This window comes from Acartia tonsa, chromosome 7 (genome assembly GCF_053477335.1).
Source record: "Acartia tonsa isolate MP-2025a chromosome 7, ASM5347733v1, whole genome shotgun sequence".
Classification (NCBI taxonomy): domain Eukaryota; kingdom Metazoa; phylum Arthropoda; class Copepoda; order Calanoida; family Acartiidae; genus Acartia; species Acartia tonsa.
This window is the reverse complement of record NC_137266.1, coordinates 51,892,585-51,915,407: the sequence shown is the minus strand read 5'-3', so window position 1 is coordinate 51,915,407 and position 22,823 is coordinate 51,892,585. Positions and strand designations below refer to the sequence as shown.

The 22,823-nt window shown below is 32.0% G+C and overlaps 1 protein-coding gene across 2 annotated transcripts in view; it reads left to right on the top strand.

Moving 5' to 3' along the window:
* Positions 1–22,823, top strand: part of LOC145324371 (FMRFamide receptor-like) — a 97,558-nt gene that overhangs the window by 22,706 nt on the left and 52,029 nt on the right. For both annotated transcript variants that reach the window (XM_080166976.1, XM_080166975.1), the window contains exons 3-5: positions 3,954–4,012; positions 17,255–17,285; positions 18,220–18,283. In XM_080166976.1, the coding sequence (XP_080023102.1) occupies positions 3,954–4,012; positions 17,255–17,285; positions 18,220–18,283 (154 nt within the window). The remainder of the gene's footprint in view (positions 1–3,953; positions 4,013–17,254; positions 17,286–18,219; positions 18,284–22,823) is intronic.

Genomic DNA, 22,823 nt, shown 5'->3' with positions numbered 1-22,823 from the left:
TCTCAATTTCTAGGAAATTCTACTAAATTCTAAAGTAAATATCTCATATGGATACAATGACTCCAAGCTTTTTTTTGAGGGGGGTAAAATTAGTGTTTTAGTAATAATGGTTTGAGGGGGTAATCAAATGAACTTTTTAAAAATTGTAGGTGGGTTGAATGAGGGGTTTCAGAGTTTGAGGGGAATACACACTCTTTTACCATCCCACCCCTCCCTTGGAAGTCAATGGATATTTGAATAAGGACGGTAGATTTTTTTTGTTTTATGCAGTTCACGGTAAAAAAGTTGTTCACATTGGGTTAGTTTTTCGTTTTTTAGTTGTTTATTACTTTAGGTCAGGTTAGGTTAAGTTAAAGTGGGTGCTGGGAAGCCCATCAGGGTTAGGACACCGCTGGAATAGAGACATGCAAAGGGAAAACACTATCCCCCCCCCCTCCCTTCAATTATTTTTTTTAATAAGGAGTAGGGGGTATCAGTGATCAATGTGAATTCTCCAAATAATGTTATTACCATAAATTTATGCTATAGATGTAAAACCAGACAAATACCTTGATCCTCCTGTTAAGGACCCTTTTCGCCTGCTAGCAATTTGCTTCCTACTCTTTTGTACCGACTTGGCTGTGTTAATATTCCCGACTCTATTTGTTGACTTTGAAAGACCAAATTGGAAGTTGGCCCAGGGTCCTCAGAAAGGGAACATGGAGTTATTTAACCCCTTCACCCTCTATTGTTTACTCTAATATTATTGCTGCGCTACACATGTAAAAATGTACAAACTGCACTTGTTACCTTTGTCAAAATTATATTAGGACATTTGACAAATCTTATTAAGTTGAAGGAGACCTATAATTGGTTATCATACAATACAGTAGATACAATAATTTAGCTAAAATAAAAAAGTAAATGCTATATCAGCGCCTGCGCCCGTTGCATTTAGGGAAACCTTATTGAAAGGCCTGAAAAATAGCTTAAATCTGAAGAAAAATAGCCTAACACCGTCACAGAACCTATGTATATGAACTCAGTAGTTATTAAAATCTTAAACTATAGACAAAAATACTTTATATATCAGGATTTTCCAAAGGATACTAGAAACATCCAACAGACAACCAAGTTACAACCTTTTGATTGCACGACCTTTGTGGGTCAAGGCATCCCCCCCTCTTTACATATCACGAGTCATGCGACTTTCATACCAGCAGTTGTAAACATTAATAACGCATGGGACAATTTATTTGCAGCAGATTAAATATTTTTTACTGTTTTCATCAAAAGCATTGCGATTTAGTTTAGGTTAGGGATCTAAAGCGTTAAGATAATAGCCTATAAATTGATGTACTGTACATTCCCAATGATAATACATAAAACTATCTCGTATTATTGGTTGAAAAGTTTGGACACTCAACTTAACGAATCTACGAATCAAAATTCATTAAAGTCCCCAAAGTTGTTAAACCAACAACAAGATTAAAAACATTGGGGACTAGTTTAGAAACAGCCCATTGTCCCCTTTATTCCTGAGTTTCTGTAGACTTATATCATCAAATTGGATGAATTATAAAGTTCTAGAATCAATCCAAATTTAAAGAGAGTAATATGATTGTGTCAGTAGTTGTGCCCCTGGCATTCATGAGTACTAAACCCATTAGATCATAAGATTCATTTCAATTTTATCTCTATCATTGGGCTGTTTATTAAACTAGTCCCCAAAGTTTTATTATATTTTTTTTTATTCGCTAGCTAAAAAATTTGGGGACTTTTAATGACTTTGATTGGTTGTTTCATTTAGTTGAGTGTCTAATCGTTTTAACCACTAATTTTAATCTACAGAAGGGCTTATTTCGTGTATCATCATTAGGGATGTACATAAATTTATCGGCCATTGTCTTATCCCTCTAGATCCTTAGGTTATGACCCTGGCATTCATGAATACTAAACCTATTAGTTCATATAATTCATTTCAATTTATGTCTATCAGCAGGGAGGGGGGGGGGGGATATTGGGCTGTTTGTTACACTAGTTCCAAAAGTTTTATTATAACGTTTTCTTATTCGCTAGCTAAAAAATTTGGGAGATTTTATTGATATTTGATTGGTTGGTTCATTTAGTTGAGTGTCTATTCGTTTCAACAACTAATCTTAATCTACAGAAGGGTTAATTTTGTGTATCATCTTAGGGGATGTAAGTACATACATATCTTATCTCTTGTAAAATTGTATATCTAGCATATAACCAAACAATAACTTATTTGTACACTTTTCTTATCTTTTTTTAAACCTTTGTCAATGTTTCAAGTTAAAGTTTCCAACTAAAACTATTATTATCCTGAAGTGTTTCATTGGAAATTTAAACGTGTACTAATGGATATAATATAAAGGGATTTTATGTCAGGGGAAAATTTATCGTCAACTAAGATTGCAACTATAGTCCTATTTTAATGGTCTGTACTTTCCTCAAATAAGAGGGGAGGGGATAGGGTAAAAGCGGAGATTATCGTTATAATATGCAGCTAGACGGACCATATTATTAGGGTAGGGGAAAATTTGGTGCAATATCCAGGTAATTATATATCGTATACTTGTACCAAAAATTAGCTGACACATTTCCAAAGAATTTTCAACGTCAAATAGGATTTTAAAGTTTCATTGTTATAAATTTGTTAAAAACGAAGCTTTTCTATATTTAGGGTCGGTCCGTCTCCATCCGTAATATCTAATTGGCAATAGTTTTATGTTATAAATATCCTATTGACTTTGAACTTGGCATGATGATTCCTTTCACAAATTGTAGAAATCGTAGAAATTGCAACTTTAAAATTATTAAACAATTATGATATAATTATCATTTTAACTTTATTTTTGTTACAATAGATTTATAGGAAGCGAAGCTTCTCTATAATTTTTCACGTTATACTTCCTTTATTTTAGAAATTTTTAAGTTTGATATATTTTTTTATATAATTTTAATAAATAATTTCAATAAAAAATATTGGATATTAACCCTTACAGATAGGGCCCCAATTCCCACCTTAATAGGTTGGGGGGGGGGGGGGATCATATTGACAAGCCGGACAAAAATCGGTCATAAAGTCGGTCAGGGAGCGGTCAAACGGTCATAACACCACTTTTATCAGAAGGTCATTGATATCTTAGTATTCACAAAAAAAAATTAGGTTTCTACCTTATTTACAAAAGTCATAATGTAGAAATTAAGATTTATTTAGAATTTTTTCTAAAGTTGGTGCCACCTAACCGACTTTGACCGGACGCCACGACCGACACAGACCAGATATCCTTATAAGATCAACTCTTGCCGACGTATAATTACTAAACTTAAAAAGTCATGAAGTCACAACTCTCTATCTTACCTACAAAACAATGACATTAAAAAAACTAGAGAGGGGGGGGTCAATATGACCCATCTGTAAGAGTTAAATACGTTGTTAATCTATCTAAATAATGTTGATGGTTGTTTTGAGAACTATATAATTATGGTATTTGCTTATCCATATCTCGCTTTGTCAGTCAGTAAGCAAAGATAACAAATAATAACTTTATCGGCTTAAGTTCTTCGTACATTTGCGGATTTACAAAGTTTAGAGACATACAGGCATTAAATTAACTATAACACTACCAAATCATCAACTCATTGTTTCTCGAGGTCGACTATATTCTTTAATATAAAGTAGTAGGTTTTTTTCTGTAGCTTAAGATTTTGAACTTCTGAACTGATTAAGTTCTCCTTTTATAGGAAGCTTTATATTACTATTGAAATGGTTTTATGCTATTTTAGTTTTAAGATTTTATTCTTTGGATAGCTTTAGGCTGTTTATTCTTTTTTCCCCTGCCATTCTAAAAATGCCCCTAAATGCTTAGGGGGCAACCACTAGTCACTGACTGACGGCTATTAGTTAAAAAATTAAACAAGCCTAAAAAAATCTTTTCCTTTTTCAGAGCATTCTGTGTGTGATTGGAGTGGCAACCAACATTTTCTCTTTGTTTATCTTAACAAGGTAGCAATTATGAATCAGCTTGTAGTGACTAATAAAAAAATACGTCATGTTTTATTAGACATAAAAGCTGCTTCATTTATTATTTTATCTAGCATAGCATCTATAAATGAGGATATATCAGTACGCAAATATGCCACTTTTTAAGGCCTCTAGGAGAACTTAATGGAAGTAAGAGAATGGGAAAGGGGCTAAACCTCCAAAATTTTCTTTTGATAATTTTTCTAGATGTATTTTCTCTTGAAAGGGTCTAGGTGCCCTCCCCCAAAATAGTTATCAACCTTTCATGGACCTATGAGAAGCTTTACTGTTAAGATGAGCCATTGTTGTTTGTAAGATCCTTTGGTACAGACAATCTGTAACTTTTAGATAGGGTTGAAAGAAATATATTGTTTAGCTTCTTTAGATTGATATATTTTCTCCTAGTCATTAGAATCCGTTGGATAGGAACCGGTTCTCATCCATACGAAAAAACTATGTCTAGCATCGTATTATATCCAGCTTTCTACAAATATAAAAATGTACAATCATAAAATTAAACCAGTTTTTTTTAGTTTATAATACGATGCGAGAAATAACTATTCTATATTAATAAGAAAAATATAATTGTAAATTCAATGAATGCTTTTGAATTCCTGCTGAAAGGTTTAATTATTTCAAAAATTTGTAGGCTAATTAAAAAATATATTTTTTTAAACACGTCATCCATAGCTTTGTATCCTGTTCTAATATAAATTACAATAAAATCTGCGTAGGTAGTCAAATGCTTTGTTTAGTTCCAAAGAACAATAATTAATATTTCAGCAAAAGTTTGTCTAATCATTACGTTTTTAAAACCGAAGATTTTCTATAATTCGAAATATCTGTCCATTCGTCTCTCCGTCTGCATACTTTTATAAAGTTGGATTTGCCTATTGGTTTGAGTGCTAGTTCGATTCCTAGATTTTTTAGTTTTTGTGATTTTCTTTACTCTTATTCGAGATAGACAGCTGATATTTTAAAGTTAAAATAAGTTCACAATTGATGCATCACAACAAAGTTTCATTAAGATTTGCTTATTTGCTGAGGTGTTAGATCGATTCCTAGAATTTCACTTTATAAATCTTACAAGGTTTCGTGATTTTTTTAGTTTAATTTTTTTATGAAACTGCTCTATAGTTAAATTTTTCCGGAGATCTATCCATAATTTTTTAGCTTTTTTAGTCTGTAATTAAAACGCAAATTATGATATTTCCAGTATGGCTTCGAATCCGAATATCCACTGGATGAGAAAAAGTTCTGAGTTACTAAAAATCTTATTGTATCGTATGTAATACAACTTTAATGAATAATAAAATTAATGGCATTATACTAATACCAGTTTTTTTAGCCCCGAGGGATTATGTTAATCATAATCTTATAATTATTCATTTTACAACACACGGAAAACTGTCTACAATAAGATGCAATAAATAGTTATTTATCGCATCGTATTATAGACAGCTTTCCGTGGATATTTAGATGAAAAATTATGAGATTAAAATCAGTTTGGTTAGCCCCAGCCCAGGGGGGGGCCGGAGGTTCTTGATAACAATACTTGGATAAATCTTATTATTTTTATTTATTTTCCGTGGAAAACCGTCTGTAATACTATGCTGTACAGTATTTTCAGCATGGCTGAGGACCGGTTCTAATGCTGCGGATATTAATCGGTTTCGAAGCCATATTGGAAACAATCATTAACATATTTGCTTATAAATATTGTTGTTCTTTTTTAAAAGCGAAGCTTTTCTATCATTAGGGTCGGTCCGTCCGTACGTCCATTTTAAACATGTTGCTTTTTAACTTTTTTAACAACAAACTTTTATGTGATAAAATCATCCGATTGGAATTTTGGAATACTAATTCCTAGGGCAACAAAGTACATTGTTATTAGCGAAGCATCTCTATAATTAAGTCATAAAAATGTAAGTATATCCTTCAACAATATCCTGTATTTAAGCAGTTTTTCAACTTACAATTTCGACTCGTGTACATTTATATTCTGATTGTTCTCTTCTGACACTATACAAGTGTTAATGCCCATTTGTCCTACCGTTTCAGTGCTTCGCTTTTATGGATGTTGTCATCCTTGTTTTTTCCTACTAATAGCCAGTCAAAAAAAAATCTCAATAATTTTAACTTGTACAGTATAAGATTAAGAGCAATCTATAGAATCTATAGAACAATTGATTTAGCCTTAATTGGGTATTTCAAATTTTAAAATTCATTTTTTTTGTTACTGAAGTGTAATATATCTTTTTACAATAGCTAGATTTCATTAAAACTTTATGATTTCTTTTCATTAAAATTTTAACAAAACATTTTCATAAAACAAAACATTTTTAACACACAAAGTGTATAAAGCTTTGTTTTATATTAATGATGTCTACATAATATAAGATAGCTGTTAGTCTTTCATGAGAAAAAAAATTTACCTTGGCGCATAAGGTTCCAAAGTTTAGCATATGTGACGGAAACAATGGGATAAATAAATATCACGCCCCCTTTTGAAATTTTTACTTTCCGCTCCAAAACAAAATTTTGACCAACAGATCTATATTAAAGATGTATATAATAACAACTACCTTCCTTTCTTTTTCAAAGACCTCTTTCATCTGCTTCTAAATTATTTTCTGCTACTTGGCTGTGTTAATATAAGCGACACCAATGGTCGATTTTCAATGACCCAATAGAAATATTGGACAAGGTAGTTGCGATGGAGAGATAAAGTTATTTTTATTCTAATATTTGAACAACTTTTACCTTTCTTATTTACATTCCTACCTTACAATTACAATAAACTATTATAAAAAGATAGCTATTTTTTTCAACGTTTTTTTAGGAAATTAAGCATTTCAAAAACGATTAAGATTATGTTTTAATTTCATTTTTCTAACAAAAATTTTTTTCAATCTTGTTTTTCTTATAAATAGTCGTAAATAAAATAAACTAGAAACCAGATACAATAAAGTTTAAAATAGAAAATGACATGTTTCCAAACAACATAATAACATCCTTGTAAATTGAGAACATTTAAAAATAGAACTACAAATATCTTACAGTAGTATGAAAACCTTATAAACCTTTTAAGATCAACAAAACCTGGATCGTGGTTTTATTTTTTAATGATAGGCCAATAAACAGACTAGATTACCAATGGCTGGCCAGTATGCATTTTAATTTACCAATGGTAGGCAAGTATGGCGTCATTTTTTATAGGCACTAAAGCTTTTACAAAACCTGGATCGTAGTTTAATGTTTTTATTAGTAATGTTTACAATTTAAATTAAAATATAGCCAAAAAATAGCAAATGTTAAAAGCAAAGCTTTTCTATATTTAGGGTCGGTCCGTCCGTACGTTACGGAAAGCTTTTTTCGTTAATTTAGTTATGTTAAAATTTTCCTATTAATTTCAAACTTTGCATGGCGATTCCTGTAGTAGTAAATCCTGGGAAAACAAAGTACAATATTATAAGCGAAGAAACTCTATAATCAAGTTCAAAAAATGTAAGGGTACCACCAAATTCCCAAGAGAAATCGCTCCTAGAAAAAAAAATCACCCCATTAAACTTTTTTTTAATAATTCTTTTGAAATCTAGAGGCCTCTCTAGGGGCGTAGCCGCTAGTTCTAAAAAATATAATGCCAATGCGTAAATGCAGATAATATTTCTGAGAAACAGTGTGTACATACCAAGTATTATAACGTCAAGGGTATAAGTGATTGCTCATCCTAGAATTAAAACAATTTACGATTTCCATTTTATTACTCATAACTTATTAGTTAGAAAATTATTATTAAATCATTGTAATAATAGTTCAAATGTTCAACTTTTAATCAGCAAATATATTATAGCCATTTTATTTAACATAACTTTTCTATTTTTTGAAAATTATTACCAGATCATCATTGTAATAATATTTCAAATATTAAACTTTGTAATTAGTACGATGTCAAATTTTAAGAACCAAAGACGTTTAAGGTTAGGGGGGGAGGGGGTAAAGGGGTGTTTAACCTCCTTAAATTTTTAAAATTACATTAGATTAACTCACTCAAACCTATGAAATTTCTCATTTTATCCCCTACAAAAAAAATATTTAGACGTGAATAAGTTGAAACTATTACTTTTTTTGGCAAGACCTTTGTTTCAAATTGATGATTATATAATGTAGTACATCCTTTTATCCCTGGTTATAATTAGATTGATTACATGGACACTGCTTATGCAGCATGGTAGATATACCAGGGAGGGAGTGGACATTGGGCTGTTTATTACACTAGTCCCCAAAGTTTTATAATTACGTTTTCTTATTCGTTGGCTTAACAAATTTTGAGACTTTTTATTAAATTTGGATTTGGATCTTTTAGTTGAGTGTCCAAACGATTCAACCACTATCTTATATATATAGAAGGTTTTTTTTGTGTATTATCATTGGTAATGTGCATCATTTATTGTCCATTGTCTTATACCTGTAGAACCCTGCATATGTACACTTACATAAGGGCTCGGCAGACGCATGTTCATCAATACAGGGATCAAAAGGGATAAGACAATGGCCGATAAATTGATATACATAATGATTCAATAAAAGTCCCGAAAGTTATTAAGCCAACGTTAAGAAAACATTATTATAAAACTTTGGGGACTAGTGTAATAAACAGTCCAATGTCCCATCCTTTTAACTTGATAGCTACTTAGCTATGGTGTAGACACATATTAATAAATAATTTCTTTATTATTGTCTGGGGCAACGGATAAAAACATGGATGGCTAAATATAATAATCACATTAGATGTTCTATTCAATAAAGCAGTAAGTTTTTTGTTTGTATGTCCGTTGAGATCTCACTAACGGCTGATTCGATTGAGTTTTTACATTTTAAGAATGCTTCACGTCTGTCCCGGTTTTATGCTATTATATATTTTATCTTAATTAATGGGATCTATATGACAGGAGTGCAGCAGCTATATTTATAAACTGGCTATTTGTATGTTTTGTAATGTAATGTACATTTTATATACAATCTATAGTGAAAATGATAAAAAGAACATATAGATATTCAATAAATTAGTACTATAATAAAAAAAGAATAACAACATCCATAAAAACGAAGATCCAAAACGGTAGGACAAACGAACATTACAGTCAGTAATAATTAGCAGAATATTGATGCATAAGTTTAAACAAAGTTGTAAGTAAATTTGTTGCAAAATACAAAAAACTCTTTAAGGACGTGCTTAGATTTTCAGGTCTTGAGTATAGAGAAAAGAGCTAACTGTCATTGACGGACACACCGACCCTTATTGTAGAACAGCTTCGCTTTTAAAAACATATTTTTTATGTTGATGCTTTTTCTTTTCTTATGTTATTTGAAAACATATTTTTCAGAAAACTTTCATGCGTATTTCTAGCAAATAAACAATATTTTTTTCAAATATTTCAAAGAAAGAATTCACCTGATATAGCAAAAAAAAAGACTATTCCAAATCCGATGAACAACTGCTGGACTAGAACTGGTTCTAACCTACACTGAAAAATCATGTATCGTATCATATTGTACTAATTGTTTTTTTGGCCTTCGTCTCCTCGGGGCCAACAAAACTAGAATTAATCTTGTATTTTTTATTTTACTATCCACGGAAAGGTGTTTTTTCTTAATCCAATTGATGAAGTGGCTGAGGGTTCTCCATATACTATCAAACATGACTAAAAGCCCTTAAATTTTTACAAATCATGGGAATATTTGAAATTTCATAGACCAAAATGTGGATTTTTACCCCCCATAAAAAATTACCTCCAACTCTATTCTATAGACATTCTTGGTACTACCATTAACAAGGATGACAACGTCCATTAGAACTGAATAATCAGAATATAAATGTATAAGAGTCGAATCAAAAGTGTATATAAATGTGTTGAAAAACTGCTTGATACAGAATAATGTTTATGGACAATACATACTTACAATATTGCTTATAACATTGTACTTTGTTGTCCCAGGAATCAGTATACCAAAACTCAGATCAATCGGATCATTATATCACATAAAAATTTGTTGTTAAAAAAGTAAAAAATCAACATGTTTAAAATGGACGTACGGACATTCTGGTAACGATTATAGAATTGCTACGCTTTATAATCGTGCCTAACTACTACGGGAATCTACTTGCAAAGTTTGGAAACGATATGACAATTCTAACCTGTTTAAATTAATGAAAAGAGCTAACTGTCTGTGACGTACGAACGGGCCGACCCTAATTATAGAGAGGTTCGTTTTTAAAAAGTAGGTCGACTAAAGGAGAATTGATGAAAGCAATCATGACTGACTTATTATTAACATCCCATTATGTCAATGACACTAGGACCATAGTCTTGTGTTGATTTAATAACAGCATAAACAGAATGAAATGACTGTGCTTTCAGCAAAATCGTCCATTCTATTTGGAAATTTAAAATTCCAGAAGCTTCTCTACCTATACCTATAAAAAATGACGTCATACTGGCCTACCATTAGTCAATTAAAATGTATACTGGCTACTATTGGTAAATTAAAATGTATACTTGCCCATCATTGGTCATTTGTATTGTATGTATGACGTCATTTTTTATAGGCACTATAAAATTCTTCAACTTTTAAATGTGTAAAGTTTTTTTCCGCGGCTTTGTGATAAATCCTAGAAAAGTTTTAATGCACGTGGTTTAAGTTTACAAACGCATTTCAAATTTACCCAGGAATCTAAAGGGATATGACAATAGCAGATAAATTGATATTGTATATCCCTAAAGATAATACACAAAATTACCTCTTCTGATGATTAAAATTAGTGGTTGAAATGTTTTGACACCTAACTTAATAAAACAACCATTCAAAAGTTTCCAAAGTTGATAAGCCAACAAATAAGAAAATGTTATTATTAAATTTTGGGGATTAATGTAATAAACAGCCCAATGTCCCCTCCCTCCCTGTATTTTTAATGTCCATATTTTCCACCAATAATTACCTCTTAACTATAAATTAAAAATTATAGGTGGAAAAGTGTGTGCACTGTTCCTTCCTTTTTACATCATTATCAAGATTCAATTTCCCCCATTCATATCTAATTATTACTAAATTTATTGAAGATTTATTTTTCTTTTTTTCTGAATTAGCTTGATACAACTGCACTACGCATTAACATTACTATTCTTTGTTATACTTAAATTTAAGAACGTAATTCAGAACGTTTAACCAATGCGTAGGATAGAAAATTTTAGGTTTTGTTATTTTTGTTCACCCTTCAAAAACACAACGCTTTAATTCAAAATACTATGTAAATAGCAGGAAGGGATGTGACAATGGTTTGTTTATTAAACTGGAACTCCAAGTTTTATATCCACTTTATCTTATTCATAAGCTTAGAATTTTTTGATTCTTTTACTAAAATTTAATTGATTATTTTAAAATTTGTGTTGTCAAAAATTTTCAAACAAAATAATTTTATGAATAAGAGGGTAAATCTTGTTAAAAATCATCGGGGATGTATATCAATTTATTATCTATGGTCTTATTCCTCAAGATCCCCAGAAGCTGAAAGTGATCATAAGAGACAAATAGAATTATTCATTGAAGCTAAATATCTCGGAAATGTCCTTGTAGCCCTATGGGCGGTTTTAGGCTATTTATTTTTAAAGGAGAGACGATATCTTTTTAAGTTTGATGCGTAGTTTTTAGTTATTTGTTTTATGCTTAAAAGTTTTCCATGAAAGTTTGCCTAATCTGCGCATTAATCTAATGGTTTACGCTGAACAACTAAGAAGAAAGAAAAAGTCATCTTAGACTTCTCTAATCCTGTTCCTGGACCTACACACATCAGGGATCTATAGGGATAAGACAATGGCCGATAAATTAATGTACGTACATCCCCAATGATTATACACAAAATTACCCCTATTGTAGATAACAAGAAGTGGTTGAAACGTTTGGAAACTCAGCTTAATAAACCAACAAATGAGATTCAATGTAAGTCTCCAAAGACGCTAAGCCAACGAATATGAAAACATTCTTATAAAAGTTTGGGGACTAGTGGGACTAGTTATATACAGCCCAATGCCCTTCTCTCCCTGTACAAAAATTATTATTTCGATATCCTATTCCTTCCACAAACTGTATAAAAATTATAAAAAAAGACACAATAGCATATAAATTAAAGAGGATTTAATTTTGATACAGTATTTGAATACTAAAGGACAGTAGTAGGTTTAGTTCAATTGATTTAATACTTCTTATAATAAAGTAACAGGATGTCTGTCTGTGTATTTGTGTGTTTGTATGTTTGTACCGAAAGATCTCGTTATTCGCTGAACCGATATGGTTCCCCGTTACAGTGTAACTTCTCATAGGTCCTGGATAGGTTAATAGATATTTTTTTTTTTTTTTTTGGGGGGGGGGGGTTACCATTACCTTCTTGAGAAAAATCGCCTTAGACAAAAATTACCAACCCCCCAAGTGCCTCTATAGGTCTCTAGGGGCGAAGCCGCTAGTGACAAATATATTAGTTATGTGTTGGACATTAGTATAATATAATGTTATACAGGATGTTTAATATATTGTGGTCTAAAATATACCTGAAATCTAAGTATCATCTTGTAGATTTTCCATTAGATTTTCAGATATTTCATTAGTATCTATAAAAGTAATTCTTCTCTAGTTCACTAAGATAGCTTTCGTATTAAGGGATAAAAAAATCTTATGTATATATTTCGTTGAATTGATAGAATACCACTTATTTGGCATATTAATAGTGTTCTTCTATAGCAATATAGTATTAAATTAGAGTTTATGAGTTTAGAAAATCTAAACAACTAACATATGCTAATTAACTGAGAAGAAAATAAATTTATAATAATTAGGTATTTGTGTATTTTTCGAACTGAAATGTGCATTTTACTACGCACTAATATTTTGCAATTCATATTAAACACTATCCTAAAGTCTAAAAGACACAAATTGTGTATATATTATGATTAGGTCTTTTTGCTCAAGTCTAACAAGTATATTTAATTAATTATTTGGTTGTTCTTATTCTATTTATAAGTACTTAAAGTTCAAAAGACACAAATTATATAGTTTTAATGAAAGTCTCAGAATAGTATTTAATTAATTAAATATTCTAATTTGATTTCTAATATGATTCTAATTCATTCTTATTAACGGCTGCGTCCCTTTCATCTAGAGAGGGTATTTATACTGATTTTGTTTAGCAAAAATTAGCTATTCTAAGGGTGCACTGATTATTGGTCTATTAGAATCAATTTGGAAATGTTTTTCTGATAAAAAGAGCTAAACTTTTCAGATTATACTAGAACTCATCTATCTTAGATGAATTAACAAAAAAGGGATAAGGCTAGAAAGAATTCTTAAAACAGTAGAACTAATATTGTCTGTAACATTTTCAACAGGATTGAATTGGATATTTAGCTAATTAATATCAATCTGTGTTTTATTACAGCTTATACCAAAAACAAAATTAATTCGAAAAAAAAATAACGACACATATACGTGATTTTCAGCTGTCGTTGAGGGGGGGGGGGAGGACAACATATAGTAGAATTGGCGTCCTTTTAATCTGCCCCCCAAATATTATTTTTGATTTATTTTGCTTTTTGGATATACCTTATTTCTATTTCATTATTTTCAAAAGTTTATTATTCGTTGACTCAATAACTTTGATGATTTGAGTGAATTTCGATTGGTTGATTTATTAAGTTGAGTGTTCCAACGTTTCAACCAATAATTGTAATCTACATAAGAGTAATTTTGTGGATGTACATCAATTTATCGGCCATTATCTTATCTCTTTAAATTCCTGAATATTATTCAAGAGAGATGCTTTGTCCAAACAAGATAATTTATTACAATCATTATTCTTGAAAGCAAATCTTGTCTACATTTTTGTACTGTCGGTTTATCCGAATCAGATAGTTCTCATCGTTAATTTTGGCATTTAAGAATCGTCCAATAGATTTAAAACCCTTTGCAAATATTTCTGTATTAATTGGGATTAATCTGGAAAGCAAAGCAACTTTATATTAATTACAAGAAAAATCGCTACATACATAGACGTCTAAGCTTTTTTTGGGGGGGGGAGCAAAATTTTTTTAAGGGGGGAGTAATTCGCTTTTTGGGTGGGGGGGGGGGGCGTAAAATGCGCGCCGCAAATTTTTTTTACCCCCCCCCCCTGAAATATGTTGGCAGGGGAATATTTTGTTTACCCCCCCCAAAAAAAAAATTTACCCCCTGGTAAAATTTTTTGGGGGGGTAATTTAAAATTTTATTAAATATTTAGTATTAAAAATTTTTTTTGTTAGAGATTTTTTATTTTGGGGGGGGGTATTTACACCCCCAAATTCGTTTGGAAGGGGTAATCGCCACTTTACCCCCCCCCCCTTGGACGTCTATGGCTACATATTAAAAAATTTTAAAACGGTGAATCCCATAACGATAAGGAATAAGTGTTCTTCCACATTTAAATATACTATAAATAATGTTACCATCCTTGTTTATGGAAAATTTAGTTTAGTGTTATTTTATCTTTTTTATGTACAGTACATAAATTCAAGGTGTATTCCTTTGACAATGGTCGATAAGTTGATTTACATCCCCAATTATGATACACAAAATTACCACTTCTGTAGACTACAGTCATTGGTTAAAAACGTTTGAACAAGCAACTAAATCAACCATCCAATCAAAATTTAATAAAAGGGAAAAAAATTTATTTTTTGGGGGGGGAGGTGGATTTGAACACAGTAATAGTGTCTGACTGATTATGACGTAACAAAAAAAATTAGCCAATGAGAGGCCGTTTTTGACCAATGGTAAAATTTATAGTGGCCTCTCATTGGCTATTTTTTTTTGTTACATTATAATCAGTGTCAGGCACTATTACTGTGTTCGGTGGATTTTTTATTTTTAGGGGGTTGGGAGTGTCCCAACCCCCAAGAAAATAGTTATAAAACTTACTGGAACCTATGAGAAGCTACCCCTGTTAAGGAAAACCCGATCGGTTCAGCGGTTAGCGAGATCCTTCGTTACAAACAAACACATAGACACACAAATAGACATCCTGTTACTTTAGTATAAGGATACTAAGTACAATTATACTAATCCAATATGATTCCAACTTATGTTTTCTTTTAACTTGAGTAGAAATCAATTTATTGTTTGTAAAATAGACATTAAAGAATAGATTAACATCTTTTGTGTTAGAAGAAAATGTTCTTTAAAAGGAAAAAATCATTTTTATGTCATCCTTATACTAAAGTAACAGGATGTCTGTGTGTCTATGTGTCTGTACCGAAGGATCTCGCTAACCGCTGAACCGATTGGGTTCTCCTTAACAGGGTAGCTTCTCATAGGTCCCGGGAAGGTTTATAACTATTTTTTGGGGGGGTGGGACACCCCCAACCCCCCAAAAAAATTAAACCCCCCCAAAAAAAAAAAATAATTTAAATTTTTTTAAACTAAAATTAAAAATGAGGGGAGAGGCACCCCCCCCCCCAAAAAAAAAAATTCCCCCCCAAAAAAAATTTTTTTTTCTTCACTTTTTCTTTTAAAATTTAAAATAAGAAATTGGGTTATTTAATTTGACTCTCTCCTTCTCAAGTGCCCCCTAGAGGCCTCTAGGGGCGTAGCCGCTAGTACTTTATAACGCAATAGGCTTTTTTGTCTATAGCTAAGGGTGTTGTCAACTACCGAACCGATTTGTTTCACCTTTATTTTTTTTCAATACTTAAATTAAAAATGCAGCGGTCGACTTCCTCCAAGCCCATCCCTCCCCCTCCACTATCTGTGCCTCTAGAGGCTTCAAGGGGGCGTAGCAGCTAGCAAAAAATATATCATTAAATAAAAATCTCGTATAGTTTTTTTTTATTTAATTCATGGTATGGTTTTTGGATTTTTTTGCAATCACCCAAACCCCATCCCGCCCCTTTAAATACAATGCCCAAAACGGCTAGGGACTTCGAATAATGTAAAAATCTATATTATAAGATCCAATCTATTTGTAATTATTCCTCTAACTGTTTACTTTATTCTTCTTGCAATTTGATATGTACGTGGAATAGAGGGAAGTTAAAGGAAATTAGCCAATTTACATTTTCCAAGAATGTGGTTTTATCAATTATGATAAAAATAAACAATTACACTACATAAAACTTTACACAGTTTTTTTCCTATTATAAAATATTCATCGCATTATCGTATCATAGACAGCTTTCTGCGGATATTAAAATGAAAAATTATAAGATTAGCACCAGTTTTGGTAGCCTCGAGGGGCCGAAAGCCAGAGCTAACAAAACTATAGTTTATTTTATGATTTTTATTTTAATATTCGTGGAAAATGTCTGTAATACGATGCTAAACATGATTTTTGAGAACTGCTTCCAATGCAACGGATATTAATCGGTTTCGAAGCAAGGACGATTTGTTTTTAAGTAGTGCAGCTAAAACAATCCAGGCTCCTAGTGGGACAAAAATTTTGTAACATTTCTTGAAAAAAAGAGAGATATATTTTTGGATCTTGGACAAAGTAGCTTCGGACAAAGTAGCTTCGGACAAAGTAGCTTCAGGACAAAGTAGCTTCAGGACAAAGTAGCTTCTGACAAAGTAGCTTCGGGCAAAGTAGCCTCCACTGTTAATAAAGATCATGGCCGCAGCGCTCGGCCCCCTGGCCTGCCTAGCCGCGGGCGCTCGGCCTCTAGCCTATAACCTAACCTAACCTAAAAATTGTAAAAACATCATTTTAAAAACTGTAAAAACAATATAAAAAATTGTAAAACTCTTCCAACCACTTTTTGTAAAATCCACGAAATTCCAAACCACCTATGTATTAACAGTTGAGGATTTTTTACTTAAATAAATGTCCTGAGGCTAACATAGATTAGGTTAGGTTAGGTTATAGGCTAGGGGGCCGAGCGCCCGCGGCTAGGCAGGCCAGGGGGCCGAGCGCTGCGGCCATGACCTTTATTACTATTGGAGAATAATTTTTCTTAAGAAGCTACTTTTCTTAAGTAAATGTCCTGAAGCTACTTTGTCCTGAAGCTACTTTGTCCGAAGCTACTTTGTCCAAGATCCATATTTTTTTGTGTTATTTTTTGGTTAGGTTATATTAGGTAATGTTTGTAAATAATTTGTACGAAACTTGCACTTTTATTTTTGTTCTCTAATATTTTTATTTTGTTTCAGGAAGGATATGAGTAACAACACTTTTAATCAGGTGGGTTTAGATCTGTCAGTTTTTATTATGTTTCCTTTAAAAATAACTGGATCATGGAAAGAAAACAAAGTAGCGGGTTTTGTCGTTTTTTTCACATTAGCTTTCTCATATTTCTAGTCTTTAAACCTCAAACATTCACCTAACCTAACCTAATAGAATCAAAAGGTACTGTGAAAATACGACGAAAACTGCTACTTCGTTTTCTTTTCATGATCCTAATAAATCACATAGTTATTAGATATCAAGGTAGATAAAAAAAATAATAAGTAGCATAGCAGAAAGAATTAAGAAGAGCAATATAGGTTAATGGAATTAATAAATCTATTTGCCAAGTTCATAGCATTTACACATTAGAAAAGCAATTTGTTACACATAGTGTTATGGACAAACTGACGGATACTTGAAATTATTTAATATATTCACTTCAAAGAATAGATAATAACACATAATTATTTCAGTAAGAAATCAATAAATTAAAAAAAGACCATTATTTCATTGCTAATATCTAGTATTTTTCCGCCTTTCTAACAAAATATCAGAGGTGGGATCTTTAAAAACGTGGATGAAAATATCTCATTTATAAGAGCCCAAAAAATAACGTTTTCCAAAAAAAACATTGAAGAATATAACAGTACCTAACTGTATAAAAACAGTCTGACCGACATGAATGTTTTAAAGATATATGAGCTCCATATTGATTGGAATGTTGACAAGAATTTTCAGCCTCCAATCTTTTATAGGAGCCGAAAAAATCACGTTTCCCCAAAAATGTGCCAGACAGACGGAATTTTTGAATCAAAGAGTAGCTTCGCTATTAAAATCTCTGAATAGGCTATCGTAGCCAAATAACAAAAAATGTTTTTATAAAAAATCCTTCAAAATCATATTTAAAAATCTTCTAAAAATTCGATGAGCATTTGATTATTGTGTTTAGTTATTGATATGGCTCGCCGGAGTGGATGTTATCTATCTTCTCTGTATGCTTCTAACCAGCTTAAGTAAGTATACAAATTATAATTAGAGCTCGGCAACCGCAATTTAAGTTCTTTTACACATGTTTTACACATGAAATTAATTGGTTGTGTCAAAGGTATAGTTACAATCTTTATGATTAATTAGATGGTATAAATAATAAATATGCAACATTTGGAAGAAAAAAATAAAGTAAATTCAGGGTCATTTGAAGTTGCCTAAACATTATTAACCAAATTCTAAAAGACCTTTTTGAAACAGTAATATTAATGATTAATGATAAGCTTACTAAAAATCTTGTTTATGGATATAAAAGAGGCTTTTGACAGGTAGACTGTCATTGACGTTCGGACGAACTGTTTCCAGAAATGGATATAGTATATACTTAGATATTTTATTGTCAATTTTGATTACGTATACATGGACATCACTTATTGGTCCGTTCGTTCATCCAGTAAGAGGGGAGGGAATGGGATAAAGGGGATGGATTGTTATTTTAGCCAGCTAGAAGTTTTACTTTATTAAGGTACATGCTAATCTGGTGTTCAATCCAAGTAATGATAAATTCCTTCGTCTAGACTGTAATTTTAGCAGAGAGAGGGGGGGTTGAATACACTAGTCACCAAAGTTTTATAACGTTTTCTTATTCGTTGGTTAAACAACTTTGGTGACTTTTATTGAATTTTGATAGGTTGGTGCATAAAAATGAGTCACTAAACGTTTCAACCATAAATTGTTAACTACAGAAAGGGTAATTCTGTGTATCATCATTGGGGATTTGCATCAAATATCGGTCATTGTCTTATCTCTTTAAATCCACAATTTAGCTAACATTGGCTTTATAAAAGAAAAGAATGATGTACAGAAGAAAATAATGAAAGGATTTGTTTGACTAGAGAAGAATTTACAGTTTCAATTGGGTGTGCAATCCCTTCCCCATGTTGTCATATCCTATTATATAAAGTAGTAAAATATTCTTCTTAAGATTTAAATAGCTGCTGAACTAATTGAGTTCTCCATTAGAGGAAAGCTTTAGATAGGATCTGGGATAGTTTAAGGCTATTTTCTTTTTTTAATTAAGTCTTGGGATGGCTTTGGGCTATCTATTTACCTTATACTACCCCTAGATGTGTATGAGAATGTAAATAAATTGATGTACATCCCCCAATAATGATACACAAATTACACCATTTGTAGATTACAATGAGAGGTTGACACGGTTTGAAACTCAACTAAATGAACCAACCAATAAAAATTCAAAAAAAGGCCACAAGGTAGCTCAGCCAACAAATAAGAAAACGTTAATGTAGGCATTGAGGACTATTTTAATAAACAACACCTAATGTCCTTGGTGTTATTGATAGCACACCCATTCAATTGTGCGGTAAAATGACAATTTTCTTATCTCAATTTTCCATTTCCTGGTTTAAGAAAAACTTGATACTTTGTCTGCGAGAATTTAAACCTTTATTCACTGTAAAAAATATTTTTATTTTTTTTTATTTTTGCCCCTTTATTACAATCTATAATACAAAGAAGAATGAAGTCTGTCCGTCTGTCTGAACATCTAGAGCTGATTTGACTCTACACTTCAGGGAATTATGGTTTTAAGATATTTTCTTAGGGGTGGGACGAAAATAAGTGAAGTATGGAACCCTCAGCGCATCATTGGGCAGAGCCCCGTGAAAAAAATACCTTTACCCCCCTCCCCCCCCCCCCCCCAACCCCACTAAAAACAATTTTATGAGTCATTATATAATTGATATTCTCATTATATAGGATGATTTTTTACAGTATATTAACCCTTAACGGTCGGGGGGGGGGGGGGGGGGGCGTTGAACGCCCCCCCATCCGGTTTTTTCTATCTCATTTTCTGTGTGTGAAAGATAAAGAGCCCAAACTGCTTGACTTTTTAAGTATGGGTATGACACATAACTGAGAGTTGGAATTTTTTGAATATCTCCATCCTGGCGGGCACAGGATGCCAGCAAACCTCGCAGGGTCATCCAGGTAAAGAGCAAAAATATTTTTTTGACTAAAACAAAGCATTTTATCATACCAAAATACTAAAAAATCCTCTAGTAGTACATCCTTATATGAAATACAGGTGTTCAAGTCACTTTGAGGTTCCAGGTATGATCCTGCAGGTCCTGATATTCCAGGTCTCCAGAAATCTTTAAAAGGCTCCTGTGGCCGCAATTTTTGACTTAGAGACTTCTAATTTTAAACTTAAGCTTTTCTTACATGTCTACATAACGTATTAAAATTTCATGAAGATCCGCCGCTGTTTTCCCGCCGACCGCCGACTGCGGAGGCTGGCAGCTGCCAAGTACAGCTGCGGCCGCTGAAATTTATATTTTGATTTTTCTAATGTAAAATTTACATAAAGATAAACCATTTTCTGGGAAAAAATTTTTCTTCTAGCTTCAAAAATAAGAAAATTACAGCCGTTTGAAATTTTTAAATAAAAAAAGACCTAAAAACAAAGGTTGTTAAATAAAAGGGTGAAGGAAGCGAAAATTGACTTAGACTTATAAAAGGTCGGAAATTCATTATCAAACAGGGGACTTGCACAAAAAAATTTAGCACTCTAGCTCTAATAGGAACTGAGATAATTAGGGGGGGGCGTTGAACGCCCCCCCCCCCCGACCGATTAAGGTGCAGCAAGGGGCCCGACTGTAAAGGGTTAAGAAACATTTACCCTGTATTCTTTTTCCTCTTAAAATATGTATATAAACAATTTTATGGTTTTCTGATTGATTCTTTAACGAAATATTTATGGTTCTCAGATTGTTCTTTGTGACTCGTTTCTATATTTCTCATTATTTACCAGGGATCTAAAGGAATAAGACAATAGCCTATAAATTGATATACATCCCCAATGATGATACACAAAGTTAACCCTTATGATGATTATAATTAGTGGTTTAAACGTTTGGACACACAACTTGATCAACCGACCAATCAAAATTTAATAAAAGTCCCAAAAGTTGTTAAGCCAACGAATCAGACAACGTTTTTATTCAACTGTTGTGTAATAAACAGTCCAATTCTCTCCCTCCCTGCACCATTACCCATTGTCTCATTTTTGTATATATTTTTAATATATCATTTTATTTTTTGATATTTCTATTCCCCTTAATATATTGGATCTTGTTTCTCCCAGCTTGTTTTTCCTTCTTCATTTCAGAATAGATACTTTTCGCATCGTATTATAGACAGCTTCCTGCTTATAAAAATGAAAAATTATAAGATTAAAACCAGTTTTGTCAGCACCGAAGGCAAAAACTAACAAAACTGGTTTAAATTTAATTAGTTTTATTTTAATATTCGTGGAAAATTGTCTGTAATACGATGCTATACATGATTTTTTAGTATGGCTCAGAACTGGTTCTAATCCAGCGGATATTAATCGGTTTCGAAGCCATACTTAAAAGTATTTTTAACAATTTTATAACCTCTTGGGGGTTTTTGTGCAATTTTTTCCAACAGTAAAAGGAAAAATGAGCAATTTTAACAATATTAAGTGACGGTCTAGATTTTAAATTAATTTGTCAATTGCAGATGTTTTGATACACGTGATAGTAGAGTTAAACTTTAGTGACTTACAATTTTTCGATTCTACAGGAGAAAATAAGTGGGGCTTAAAAATGGATTAATTAAAACTTAGATCTTACACCAGATCGTCATGTCTCAAGTAAAGTGGAACTCAAATAACGATCTCACCCCCCCCCCCCCTCTTTACCCCATCCCCTCCCTTTCTACTGGATAAAAGAACTGACCAATAAATGACAGGGGAAATAGCCATCTAAATTGACGACAGTTTTTCCCCTGTCATAATATCCACGTATATCTACATCCACTGGCTTATGAGTCAGTTTGTTTGGCACTAGCGGCGATTGCAGATGGTAAAAAATATTGATACCATTGCTATGATTGAATTGCTTCATCAAGAAACCATTTATGTTGCTAAGGGGGACTCAAGCCACCCATACGACGTAGTCACCATATTTAAATTCATACACTTTCAGCCACAGCAAACCAAAGCCGCCATTATCAGTTCAATTAGAATATAAATACAGTTTTTTTTTACAATAAAGTACCTAATGTATTTTTTTAGCTTCATTTCCTTTAGAATGGCTGATTAGTCAGTAACTATTTTCTTGGCCTCGTTTTTTTAATGTGTTACATTTTTTTGTTTTTGACAAGTATCAAATTAATATCAAATGACACCAAATTTTCAAATCAAAATAATTTTTGTAATTTTGCTATTACGTGATAGTCAGTGATCTAAAGGAATACGACAATTGCCAATTAATTTATGTACATCCCCAATGAGTATCCACATAATTACACCTTCTGTAGATTATAATTTGTGGTCGAAACGGGTAAACACTCAACTTAATGAACCAACCAGTCAAAACGAATTTGAAAATGATAAATTATTCAATTGGAGTTTTATATCAAGTTATAAATCTTTTTATTTAAACTTTCATAAAAATAGGATACATTTTTGTTTTAATTATGACATGAGATACTTATTATTTTTATGTAAACCATAAGATA